Here is a 14333-nt window from a genome sequence, read left to right as displayed (position 1 = left end):
ATTTTTAGATGCTGAAACTAAAACGTGAGAAAGGTGAAGGTGAAAAGATTTGAACATGTGGACAGTTCTGACTGGTTACAACTGTGCACTTCACTTTCATCAGCATGGCAATTAAACTAAAAAACTGACTAACTAATGAGGTTTGAAACTGGGCTACCTAGAGTCCAAGAGAAGGCTTAACATGCAATATGGAGGCATTAAATCATCAGAAACTGTCTAATTAACTACTCTTAAAGTCTGGCACATTCCCAGTGGAATGTATTAAATGACATACCGTATTCATACTTTTTCATTTCTTGTTGAATAATAGATCAAATGTCTGATCAAGCGAAGCAGGTGTCAGTTCGCTGAACTGTCAGGTTGGAGAAAGTGTGACCTCGAGCCATATTTCACGGTTTCTTTGCAAAGCGAGAAGCTAGAACATATCCCAGGAAACCTTTGTGTATAACTACAATATTACACTATTATACTTTCGCTGAATGGACAACAAAGCTATTTGTTAAACCCTAACTTTTCTCGTCTTCCCAACAGGGACATTCCCTGAGAGGCGTTTTGGTATTAATTTAGCGTATGTTACTTACACACTTCACAGCCAGGGATAAATGAGAGAACGACAGGAAAATGGAGAAATCCTTTAAGGTTACTTAAGAAAAGACATGATGATAAGCTAACATTTATCCAAATATGATGTGTTGTACATGCTAAATGTAACACAGCATGTTAGCTCCTATCAGGGTTCTTCCTATGTTCCCTGGGTCCTAGGTTCCCTAATTCTGTATTCTGTTAACACACATTAAGTAAACTTTTCCAAAGGTTTTATGTAGTCAGGACTCATTTTCCCAGGGCCCTATTAACTTTATTATCTTTTAACTTTAAACACCAAACACACCTTTAAATGAATACCAACATACGTTAGTTTAAAATCCATCCTTCATCCACACTTGAAATTTATTAAAGTGATGAACATGGAAAATGAGCTAGGTTATACATGCTGAACCGTCATTTGCGGTGCTCTAAAAGTACAGATACATTCATGCAGTTCAACTCCATGCATGAACCATAGTCAAATGTATACACTAAACTGAAGAAATGCCATACTGACACCTATAAAACAGAGTAAACGGTCATAAAAGGAAGAAAATCTTAAGTATGAACATGTCCCAGCTCTCACTTATGCTGAAACCTAACTCCAGTTTGAAATCACTATGTGTTTATTATGTGCCGTATAAATCCGGAGAACATTGGACCCTAGGAACATACAAATTTCCCCCTTCTATCTTGGTGCAAACTAACGTAGCATCTACTGCTAGAACAAGCAACCGTTTAACATGCTAGTGGTGTGGGTGTACAGAAATATCCAACACAAATCTTTTAGAAGCAATGATTCTAAAAACAAATATTTGTAGGGTATGAATTGTGAATTAGCAACAACACTTAGCAACACCTAGCAAATTATTTGTGACTAAAGTCACAATGTTAGCAAAATAGCTAAAAAGGTTTATCCTTACATGAAACAACAGAACTGTGAAGCACAAACTGAGTAATTACTAAGCTGAATAAAAGTATTAGCAGAATATTGCCTTCCTGAAATGCAGTTATGGCAGTTAATGTATTTTAAAGGGTACATACTGTACATAATGAACAGACTGTTCAGGCATGTACTTAACCAAAGATGGCTTGACTATATGATGATCATCACTTACTGGATGTGTGTAACTATTTTTAGCCTTAGATCTATCTATCTTTCCAGCTGCACTTGGGCTATTGATCTTATTCCTTCTACCATTATTTGTCACAGTACAACAGCTACTGTAGCTTAACGCAACACTTACACAGCTAATATTTTGGTACATGGAGAATAGTGAGGTACTCTCTACAAAGGTTGCTTTACTGCATATGGTTCAGCTAAATAATCTATAATTAAGTAACTGACTCAACCACCATAACACATTCGAGTCATGTTTTTGAGCTTCTCACTGAAGGGTGAAGAAAGCAGGTCATGCATTTGTAGCTCATTAAAACCTGACATATTTGAGAGTCAGTTATCTGTGAATAGATGAACACAGATTTCTCACTTCTCAAAGATCAGCTGCTCCATCTAAGTGCTCCGGATAAATTTAGAGCGTTGGCTTGTGAGGTGCAAAATTTTTATAACAACTTGTCAATGTATGATGTCAGAGGTTCGTAAGGTTCATTTACAATGGATATAAAAGAAAAAGTCCACACATCCCTGTTAAAATGGGAAATTGTTTTGATAGGGGGGAAAAAAAAAATGAAACCAAGATAAATCACGTCAGAACTTTTTTCCACCCTCAATATGAAATTACAACGTATATATATATATATATATATATATATATATATATATATATATATATATATATATATATATATATATATATATAATTTAAGGGAAACATTTTGGGGGAAAATAAAGATACAATAACTTTGTTGCAAAGTGTGCACAACCTTTTACAATTGAGGAACCAATCACATGAACCAATCACATTCAATCTCATGTTCAAAGGTAATTCTCATACAGCTGTCATCAATGAAATTATTCAGATTAACCCCCAAACAAAGACCAGATGTTTCTGTAGGATTTTCTTGACATCTTCTTGGTTTTGCAGCTGCATCTGGCTGCTGAAGGTCTGCAAAGAGCTGCAAAGAGTTGACAAAGCCTGTACAGGGTCTCACTGTTCGAAACAATCAGGAGAGAGGTACAAAAAAATTTCCAAAACACTGGATTTACCATGGAACACCATGAAGAACATCATCAAGTGGAGAAAATAGAGCACCACAGTGACATTAGAACAGGACGTCCTTACAAAATTTACAAAAGGACTAGACAAAAAGTTACCAGGGAGGCTGCCAAGAGACCAACGGCAACATTAAAGGAGCTACAGGAATATCTGACAAGTACTGATTATTCTCTGCATGTGACAACAATCTCTCGTATTCTTCACATGTCTGGGTTATGGGGTAGGTCGGCTAGACGGAAGCCCTTTCTCACAAAAAAAAAAAGCCATCCAAGCTCAACTAAATCACCCCAAACCATTGGGCAAAATGTGCTATGGTCTGATGAGACCAATTCTAAAAGGTACAGTGCCCTCAAGTAATATTAGCACCCTTGGTAAATATGAGCAAAGAAGGTGGTGAAAAATTGTCTTTATTATTTAACCTTTTGATCGTTTGTTAAAAAAATATTATAATGTGAAAACGTGTCACTCTAACCTGCTACCATTCCTCTTATACCACAGTAATTTGCCAACGATTACATTTTATATTAATTAAAGAGTGACACGTCATACCTTTTATCCGTTTATAGTTACATTTAATATTGTCGAACATCCGTAAAACAAAAAAAGTTAGTCCTTGTTATCACCTATGCTAGAACAGTTGTAAAGAGTCATTTTGTTTCCTCACCATCCTCTCCTTTCTCTCTTGAATTAATAAGTAAAAAAACACTTTATGTTTTTGTCCTGAAGTTTTTCCAGTGGCGGGAAAAAATGACCCCAAAAGCTTTATCTCTGACTGTAACAAATCACTGATACCGGACACTCAGTGGACACTTCTTCCAATTTTAAATAACGGTCTCTTCACAGAAAATGTCACCATATCATCAATTACGGGTTTTTAAATGATTAGTATTAGATTACATGGCACATCTGTCACAGAAGTCCGTGTGTAAGTTGTTACTATAGAATTGATAACTTATTCGAATTAAAATACACACGTGATTTGGAGCCAGAACTGTTTGTGAGAGCTGCTAAATCAACACCTTCTCAACCTTCTCAACCAGAGAGGATGAATCAACTCCTTCTCAACCATCATCGAGAAATTCAGCAGCGCTGTGAACGTTTCTCAAGTGTCCCTTAGATTTTTTTTTTTTTACAGGACAATTTGATCAAGAGACACTTTCTTCTTCAAACTACAAACTGACTGAACGGAGACATTGAAGAAGGTGACAGCAGGTAGTGGCAGCACTCCTGACGGCTTAAGCAGTCCGACTCAAATCGGGAGTGATGCCCAAGGAGCTTTATCTCAAAGCAGCAGAAAGAAGTGGTGATGTTTATCGATGTTTGGCTCACTCAAGTACAATTTAGCTTCGCAACTGGGGATTTTTTTCCTATATACTGTTGAATGCAAATGTTTGCATACCTAATTTGATCAGAATGAACCAAGAATCTTTCATGTCAGTTACACTTTACAGATGTTTTTCTTCGTTTTAACAAGTTAGAGAAAAAAAAAAAAACCTCATAAAGTGTCTAATAAGATATTATCAATGCAAACTGACATGTCTGAATGTGATACGTCTGAAGGTGAACTTTCATTCAACTTTGCGCCTGTTTACACCTGGTCACTTCATGCGTTTTCTCTGCTCAGATCAGCTATCCGATTGTGAAAAGACCAGGTGTAAATGCCTTCCGAAACGCATTCGAGATGGATTTAAATCCGATCGCTCGAACCACATCAGGAGGTGGTCTGGCACGCATTCCAGACGAACTGGACAAGTTTAAACGCATCTGGTTGTTGAAACCACATCCATCAGCACTCTTCTCTTCACAAACGGAAGTATGGGACCGGTATAGCCTGACGGAGATGAGTGTGCCTCCTCATTAGATTTCCATGGCCAGGATGGCCAGTCTCGTTCCGTAAAAGACGCCAGCACTATATTTTCCCACCAGTGTTGACTCGGGGCCTTCATCCACGGGTTTTAAAGTTTAGTACTGCCGACAGCGAAAATGCTGCACATAATAAGTGCCGCCTTTTGTTGCGTAAGTGTTGTAGCAAGCGTTTTCATTTTCTTTTCGACTGCATTCGCAAACCCAAACAGAGCAAAATAACGGTGGCTGGCATTTCAGTTCGGAAATGTGGGTTTGCATTTTGCGCGGGAAGAGAAGATCGGATTCATATCTGTTTAGCTGAAACGCATTACGAGGCCAAGTGTAAATGGAACCGTTTTAATAAATCAGATAGCTATCCGATCAGAGAAAACGCATGAAGTGACCAGGTGTGAACAGGCCCTTTAATCCTCTAGTATCTTAATACGGTTTTGTATTGGATTTTTGTGTGTGTGTGTGTGTGAATCCCTTCCTTCCACACTTTGGTCACTTTGTTGTTTCTGTCTTTCTTCAATTTCTAAATGACAGATTTCACTTATGATCTCTTCCTAGACATTTGGATATATTTTATCCCGTTCTTAAGCTCTGTGAAAAGACAATTTAGTTTTTGTGAGAGCTGTTTTTCTGATTTCTAACTCACTAAAAGAGCCTGCACGAACTTTTCATGCCTGAAGTCGGACTTAACAAGGCAAACAAATGTGTTTTAAATTATTAAACACCTTAATGAGTCGCATTCGAATCCATGAACTAGAATGGGCCAAATTACAAATAAAGACAAATAAAGAGCTGAGTGAGACTATTAATTGCTTAATATTTAGACTGTATGCCGTAATATTTACTGTTCAGCAGGAAAACACTATTAAATGGACATGGATTTATATTTTTTTCATGCAGAAACCAAGGGGGATGCAAACTTTTGCACTATGTCTATATATACACAGACTAAAACAATGAAAAAGTGATGCAATGAAGCAACAAATCTGTGCACAATGTACGTATATATTACACACCTCTCGCTTCGTTGCAGAACTTCATAATTTTGTTCCTTGGAGTGACAGAAGTAGAGCTCCTGTTTAGTTTATTTTGGTTATTTGGGGCAGTGCTGCAAGTTTTGCTGATATTCAGCTTCTTTTCTTAGTCCACCCTAAATATAGGCCGGAATTCTGCTTTGGCGAGAAACAAGTCGAAGCAACAGCAAGAAACTGACACCTTTCAAAGCTTTTAATATTTAATACTGTACATAGGAATAAAAATGTCTTCCTGAAAATGATGTCACGTTTAAACAGCTCATAGTTCATACCGTTATCATTTCCCTATTCACTATGAAGCTGTAAAACAACCACTAAAAAAAGCTACAAAGAGAGACTAATGTCTCCCTGAGCTGAGCTTCCAAGTGCCGTTGTGCATCACAGTCCATCTCCGTCACGGTCGTTAAAGTGCCACGGGTTTCGAGCCTAGACATTACAGCCACAAAATGACTGAGAGGATGTGAGAAATGAAGCTGGTCTCTCACGTCATTCCTCTCTCTTCTTTGAAGCCTGCAGAAGAAATGAAAAATGCTGTAGGTTCTGTGATGTCTGATAGGTGTCCCTCATTTTCTGCCTTTTTAACACCAAGCAGAGATGTTTCACAGCCGCTATGCTTTTACAAGGATTTGTCCTGAGAGTGGCCAAGCTGAGACTTCAAATTCTGCTCTAATATCAAGAGCTTCTAAAAAAAAAATTGTGCCAGTATAATTATATTTTATGTAAAATGCATTGTGCTGTTAAGCCTGTCAAATTGTGCACAGACAATGTCAATTTATCGACCATATATTCTATAAATTAAATTAACGCACATCTAACGTGATACAATAATGGATAGCAAATAATAACATTCTTCCTCTTCTATTATTATTATTATTATTATTATTATTATTATTATTGTTATTTATAATTTTATCCCTTATTCTGTTCATTTAATTTAATAATAAAAATTGAAACAAACATTGAAAATATAATTCATTAAAGTAGCTGTCATTGGTGTTATGCAACACCAATATTGGTGTTAATATAGTTTAATATAATTTAGGATTATTATAAATCACTGATTTTAAATTAAATGAAATTTGAGGTTTAAAATCGATGATATTGGTGTACTTCAATAAAAACCATACAAACCAATCGAGGCAAAACGATTATATATACAGCAGGGTCCACAAATCTGAGACCACTACTGAACATGCTTCTTTTTCATTCTTCTCTCATTTAAATACAAAACATTTTTCATTAGAAATGATATTATTAGCAATAACTTGAGTGAAAAGTAGACTCTCTGACGTATTTATATGAATTTCAGAAGATCTTAGTATACCCTCTCTGTGTCAAATCTGATGATCTGTGTTCAATCGAATCCATCAGTTGTCTGAACATGGGCTACAATGGACAAGATACAACTAAAGGAAAATGTGAGTTAACGAAAATGTGACCTAGAAATAGTGCAGAATCTTGAATACTAAATATTCAAGATACTGAAAACTTAACTTATTTGTTAAATTTGTTTATTTACAATTTTAAATGAACAAAATCCCAGATTTTCAATGCATTCTAAGGTTTTTAGACTCCACTTTTAGTCTCCATATTTGATATACACTACTTCTGTAGTTCCAGTATGACTGAGGGTTAGGGGTCTGACTCCATGGCCCACCGGGGTCTCTCTGGTACTTCTGGGATTTGAACTCCTTTCTTATCATTAGTGTAGAGCTTGAACAACTGTATACTGAATACCACTGTCCAATCATATCCATTCACTCACCTTCTGACCTTCATCACACATAAGAGCCTCCAGCTCAGGCATCCAGCCCAAAGTGTCTGCCAGTTTCCTCACGCCGCTCACTACATCACCCAGCTCTGCCACGTCACTGTACCGTGAAGAGCCCCAGGCAAAGGGTCCCACCAAGTCACGGTTTATAAGAAGGCGAGACACAGAACCTCGCACGGCGCTGGATAAGCTGGCAAATGGCTCCACCTGCAGATAACCAGCAGAGAATAAGAATTAAACAGTGACATCTGCTGGTCAAACTGAGTAACCACAGATCCTGAGTGTAGTTTTAATACACGTAAGCACTTCAGGCCAAAAATTATAAGACAGTTGGATCAAAAACACAAGGTTTGATACTTAAAACTACAAGTTTATATATATATATATATATATATATATATATATATATATATATATATATATATATATATATATATATATAAATGATTGGTTTTTATATGAAAATAAAGCAGTTTGTTATAGTGGAATTGTACTGTGGATTTGTTCAGATTCTTCTGTGTATCTGTTTTTTATTTATTTATTAAAAAAAACCATACAATACTCATTTTTATTCACTTCCACTCAGTAAACATTAGAACAATATTTAAAATAATTTCAAATTAAAATTAGACAAATCATTTTTAGTTGTTTGAGGAGTCCTCATATACAGTGAGGGAAAAAAGTATTTGATCCCCTGCTGATTTTCTACGTTTGCCCACTGACAAAGAAATGATCAGTCTATAATTTTAATGGTAGTTGTATTTGAACAGTGAGAGACAGAATAACAACAAAAAAATCCAGAAAAACGCATGTCAAAAATTTTATAAATTAATTTGCATTTTAATGAGGGAAAAAAGTATTTGACCCCCTCTCAATCAGAAAGATTTCTGGCTCCCAGGTGTCTTTTATACAGGTAACGAGCTGAGATTAGGAGCACACTCTTAAAGGGAGTGCTCCTAATATCAGTTTGTTACCTGTATAAAAGACACCTGTCCACAGAAGCAATCAATCAGTCATATTCCAAACTCTCCACCATGGCCAAGACCAAAGAGCTCTCCAAGGATGTCAGGGACAAGACTGTAGACCTACACAAGTCTGAAATGGGCTACAAGACCATTGCCAAGCAGCTTGGTGAGAAGGGGACAACAGTTGGTGCGATTATTCGCAAATGGAAGAAGCACAAAAGAACTGTCAATCTCCCTCAGCCTGGGGCTCCATGCAAGATCTCACCTCGTGGAGTTGCATTGATCATGAGAACAGTGAGGAATCAGCCCAGAACTACACGGGAGGATCTTGTCAATGATCTCAAGGCAGCTGGGACCATAGTCACCAAGAAAACAATTGGTAACACACTACGCCGTGAAGGACTGAAATCCTGCAGCGCGCGCAAGGTCCGCTGCTCAAGAAAACACATATACATGCCCGTCTGAAGTTTGCCAATGAACATCTGAATGATTCTGAGGACAACTGGGTGAAAGCGTTGAGGTCAGATGAGACCAAAATGGAGCTCTTTGGCATCAACTCCACTCGCCGTGTTTGGAGGAGGAGGAATGCTGCCTATGACCCCTGGAACACCATCCCCACCGTCAAACATGGAGGTGGAAACATTATGCTTTGGGGTTTTTTTTCTGCTAAGGGGACAGGACAACTTCACCGCATCAAAGGGACGATGGACGGGGACATGTACCGTCAAATCTTGGGTGAAAACCTCCTTCCCTCAGACAGGGCATTGAAAATGGGTCGTGGATGGATATTCCAGCATGACAATGACCCAAAACACATGGCCAAGGCAACAAAGGAGTGGCTCAAGAAGAAGCACATTAAGGTCCTGGAGTGACCTAGGCAGTCTCCAGACCTTAATCCCATAGAAAATCTGTGGAGAGAGCTGAAGGTTCGAGTTGCCAAACGTCAGCCTCGAAACCTTAATGATTTGGAGAAGATCTGCAAAGAGGGGTGGGACAAAATCCCTCCTGAGATGTGTGCAAACCTGGTGGCCAACTACAAGAAACGTCTGACCTCTGTGATTGCCAACAAGGGTTTTTAAACCAAGTACTAAGTCATGTTTTGCAGAGGGGTCAAATACTTATTTCCCTCATTAAAATGCAAATCAATTTATAACATTTTTGATGTGCGTTTTTCTGGATTTTTTTGTTGTTATTCTGTCTCTCACTGTTCAAATAAATCTACCATTAAAGTTATAGACTGATCATTTCTTTGTCAGTGGGTAAACATACAAAATCAGCAGGGGATCAAATACTTTTTTCCCTCACTGTATAATATATGGTTGAAACAAAATTTTTGTAATTTCTTATTTCCTTCAAACAGTACCACATGGCGCTCCTAACACAATGTTAATTGCAGTCACTTAGCATCACTTGATATTAGGTTCATTTTTAAGTGACCTTAAAAGTGGTTCAATTATATCATACAGTATATTATACAGGGAGTCCCAAAAGTCTCTATGTTAGCTATTTAGTTCTAAAATAAGTTTTTACAAAATTTGACTAGTGTCTTATCTTGTATCTTATAAAAAATACTTCAAAAATGCAGAAAAAAAATATATTTGAGAGGGAAAATATACAATACAATAATAGAGTAAGATAAAAAAAAAAAAAACAACAACTAGAATAACAAAACACAATAAATAGAATTCTGTAAGATTAAATAAAACATAAATTAAAATGAGAATCTCAAATAAAAGATAATCAAACAAAGGAATCTACAGTTAATGCCTTGCAAAACAAAACAAAAAAATCTGAAAAATTAAAAGAAATCAAACCTCCAGATTTATCCATCCATACATTTTCCATACCGCTTATCCTACACAGGGTCACGTGGAGCCTGAAGCCTAACCCAGGGAACTCGGGGCGCAACCCTGGACAGGGTGTCAACCCATCACACAAATCACACACACATTCACACACTATGAACAATTTGGAAATGCCAAACCTACTACAGCGCATTTCTTTGGACTGGGGAGGAAGCCGGAGTACCCAGGGGAATCCCCCGAAGCACTAGGTAGATAAAAATAGGGGGCAAAAACAGAGGGTTCAATCTGCCTATACTGTAAATGAGCGGCTGTGGCTCAGATGGTAGAGCGGGTGTGAGTGTGTGTGTGTGAATGGGTGAATGAGACACAGTGTAAAGTGCTTTGGAACCGCTAAGGTTAAAAAAGCGCTATATAAGTGCAGACCAGACCATAGATAAGATAAGCAGACTGTTTTTTAAGACAGATTTTTTTTAACAGATTTTTTTTGTTTGTTTGTTTTTAGTTCACAACATTCTCACTTGGTAAAAAAAAAAAAAAAAATCCTGTGCTGCAAAAAGATTCATGAGCACAAAGCAAAAGTTTCAAAGTAAACAGAGAAGGAAAGAGTGGTAATAACCTGAAGACAGAGGCTTCTCTCACCTCTAAAGACGTCCCCATTACAATCAGTAAGTCTGCCATGGGGAAGTCGGTGAGGTAGAGGAAAAAGTGCTGTGGCAGCTCTTCACCAAAAAACACAACATCAGGCTTAACGACTCCTTTACACTGAGAGCAGTGAGGCACTGTTCCTTCCATTATATCGCTCTAGGAAAGACAAAAAGGGTTCCGAATCATCAGACGAGATTCAGTACGGAGGAAAGACGTTGTCTTATCGTTATTTCTCTTTATTACATGATCAATGTATCGGGATGTATCTGGTATGTAATAACGACACTTACACGCAGGTCTTCTCCTTGATATTCTCGACGACAAACTGTGCACGTGGCTGTCGCGAATGTCCCGTGTGCCTCCACTAACTTCACAGCTGGGATTCCTGCCACTGGGAGAGGAAAAAAACACGAATTTTCTACTCTTCTATCTCGAAAACCTTTTCTTTTCTTTTTTTAAAATAAAACTATTTTCTCCCAAGAACCTTGGCAAAATTATTGGCACCCCCAAAGAATATTGATGGTTTCCAGTCACCAAATACTATACTGTTGCCTTTGTCTCAGTATGACTTAATAGCTCTATTTTTTTCCATAAGACATTATTTTCTAAATAAGATTTGTGGCCAAATTATTGATGCCACTCAAGAGAAAAAAATAAAATAAATACAAACTAATTGTCATCATTAGGGGGGGGGGATACTATTTGTTTAAATTCCTTTCATTCTCCAAAAACTATTGTTGCATTCAATTTTGAAATATGAGGTTGTACATAATCACTTTCCTGTCACCATGGGGAAATCAATAAGCTTTAACCACAAGCGAAATTAAGCAACAAAAACTACAGCTAAGCACAATAAAGCACAGAATTTCTGCAATCTATCTACCTATCTATCTATATATCTATCTATCTTTAAATAATTTCATTCTTGTAATATCAACTATAACAAGGACATTATAAGGACAATCCTCGAAGCTCATTGTAAAATAACGTGATTAATAACCAATTCTTTAGTGTTGTTTGGTACAAATGTTCTCCAACCTTGTTAGACTTTACGTCAGTGCATGTGTTAATCATTTTAGGGGTCTATTTTGTCTCATTTTCATAAAGGGTGCCAATGATTCTGGAGATAACTATATATCAAGAGTCTAAGAAACTCACTTCTCTCCAGTCCATCGATGTTTTGAGTGTACATCCTGAGCAGCTGGCCTTTGTCATGAAGCAGCCGGATGAAGTAGTGTGCCAGATTGGGACGATAATTACCAGGATACAACTCTTTAGCCAAGGCAAAGAAAGGTTTAGGGTTGTGATTGAAATAGTTAATCTCAAATATGGCCTCGGCATAGGGGAGGTTATACTGTTGGAGGTTGTCATAAAGGCCACTTCCGGGTGATCTGTCAAAAGAGATGGATAATGGAAATTAGCAGATAAGAGCAAGATTTTTGTCTTGAAGACATTTTTCTTAAATGCAGGTGCCAATGTGACTGGACTTGTTCTAATCATGTTATCATCAGGGCTTTTTCAGATTTTTACCTGAAATCTGGAATTCCACTTGGAGTACTGATCCCTGCTCCGGCCATCACCACTATCCGTTTGTATTCTCGTTCTCTGATTCCTTTCGCGATGTCCTCTAAAGTCATATTCTGTTTGGTGCCACCATGGCCTCCTCCAAAAAACCCTCTATGGACGCTTCTCCTATACCACAAATATTGCAATATTAAACAATAATAAATGAAAGGCATGACATGTACAAAGTACACTTTATGGACAAACGCTTGTAGACACCTTGCCATAAATTTGGAAGCACACAACTGTATAGAATGTAAATGTAAGTGTAAAATTTCCCTTCAGAGGAACTAAGGCGCCCAAACCTGTTCCAGCATGACAATACCTCTGTGCAAATCCAACCTCCATGAAGACATGGTGTGTTAAGGTTGGAGTGGAAGAACTCGAGTGTCCTGTACAAAGCCCTGACCTCAACTCCACTGAACATTTTTGGGATTGGAACTGGAGGCTCCTCACATAACATCAGTGCCTAACCTCAAACTCACTAATGTTCTTGCTCTCTTGAATGAACACAGATCCCCACAGCCACGCTCCAAAATCTAGTGGAAATCCTTCCCAGAAGAGTGGAGGTTATTATAACAGCAAAGGAAGGACTACATCTGGAATGGGATTTTCAAGCACAAGCACATAAGTGTGATGGTCAGGTATCCGGAAACTTTTGGCCATATAGTGTACGACAGTTCAAATGTATAGCTGAGAATACTTACCAACATCCCCAAATACCTGAGAGTCCATGTCCCTCCAGGTCCAGCTTCTGAACACGTATACACTTGGCTGAAATATTCCTACGTGCAAAGTGTACCCTTGATAGACCTAAATGATAAGTTAGTACACATTTAAAACACACTTTCCTAGTAAGAACACAACAAAACCTAAGGTTTAACATGCATATTAATGGTGCAAATCTGAAAGAATGAAACATTTTATTATGTATTATGGCATGTTTCAGACTAAAGATGGTTATAAATATTGTATAGGTGCCGAAGATGGTCATTCATATCAATTATATATATAACATTAAAAGTTTTTTTTTTTTTACCTGCATACAATAATATACAAAAATCTACCTTTGCCTGTGAAAATGCCTCCATTACTTTTGATATTTATAGTACGTCTCGGTAAAATTAGCAACGAGGTCATGCTGTTAGGTTTATCAAAATATTGCTGATAAATCCAGAGTATTAAAACTTATACACAATATCTCAGACTGATAAACTCAAACTAATCAATATAATACAATATATTTATAATATAATTATATCACTCTGATCCGGCAACAGTGTTATTGTCGCTCCAATGACATCGACGCTTTACCGTAACGCATGAAATAAATGCACAGCTAATATTAAGAAAAGGTCACTAACAACAACAACAACGACGACACCAAGTTTCTTTAAGTATTTCAAAACTATATACTTTGTTTAAGTAATTAATTCTACAACACCATGCCATTTTAATAGACGTTAGCAAATATTATAATTTTACCTTTTTTCTATGCGTACGTATTAGACTATTCTTGGTAGACGTTGAAAAGTCCGAATCCGGCGCCATTTTTATTCGCATAATCTGTAATGATAGATTAGTTAAATAATATATAAAATAATACATATCATTATATACATTTCTATTACCTTTTCAGATGATTTTTTTATTTTGACGGAAGTAAACTTTTTTTCCACGTTGAAATGTCTCTCCAAAGAGTCTAAAGGCTTTTATTTTAGAACCGAAACGATTTGACCGACTGTGTTTCAATCCCCATGCTACAGCAGTAAAGTGTACGTTAAATACTATTTAGTATGTGATGCTGTTTGGAACAGAGCCGTTGCTACAATGGTTAGCGGAATGCCCTTTTCCGTGCTATGATTGGCTGATAGAACACACCCGTGCTATGATTGGTTACTGACACTGACTGACAAAGTATTAACCAATGA

The 14333-nt window shown here is 37.2% G+C and overlaps 1 protein-coding gene across 7 annotated transcripts; it reads right to left on the bottom strand.

Annotated features, from left to right (window-relative positions):
- Positions 1-5295: 5295 nt before the first annotated feature.
- sirt3 (sirtuin 3) lies at positions 5296-14151 on the bottom strand. Of its 7 annotated transcripts, none has more exons than XM_053634838.1 (9): positions 14034-14151; positions 13110-13215; positions 12728-13001; positions 12370-12531; positions 11998-12230; positions 11130-11230; positions 10834-10995; positions 7419-7631; positions 5296-6163 (listed from the first exon to the last, which is right to left on the bottom strand). In XM_053634838.1, exons 3-9 carry the CDS (start codon positions 12748-12750, stop codon positions 6140-6142), a joined length of 918 nt encoding a protein of 305 aa, XP_053490813.1. In that variant the 5' UTR covers positions 12751-13001; positions 13110-13215; positions 14034-14151; the 3' UTR covers positions 5296-6139. The 7 variants fall into 7 exon arrangements, with proteins under 7 accessions (XP_053490813.1, XP_053490816.1, XP_053490814.1 ...); XM_053634841.1 differs by having other exon boundaries at positions 12877-13001; XM_053634840.1 differs by lacking the exons at positions 12728-13001; positions 14034-14151 and adding an exon at positions 13888-13917 and having other exon boundaries at positions 5297-6163.
- Positions 14152-14333: the final 182 nt, after the last annotated feature.

This window comes from Ictalurus furcatus, chromosome 10 (genome assembly GCF_023375685.1).
Source record: "Ictalurus furcatus strain D&B chromosome 10, Billie_1.0, whole genome shotgun sequence".
NCBI lineage: Eukaryota > Metazoa > Chordata > Actinopteri > Siluriformes > Ictaluridae > Ictalurus > Ictalurus furcatus.
The sequence above is the reverse complement of the archived record's forward strand: the minus strand, read 5'-3'. Positions and strand labels throughout refer to the sequence as shown.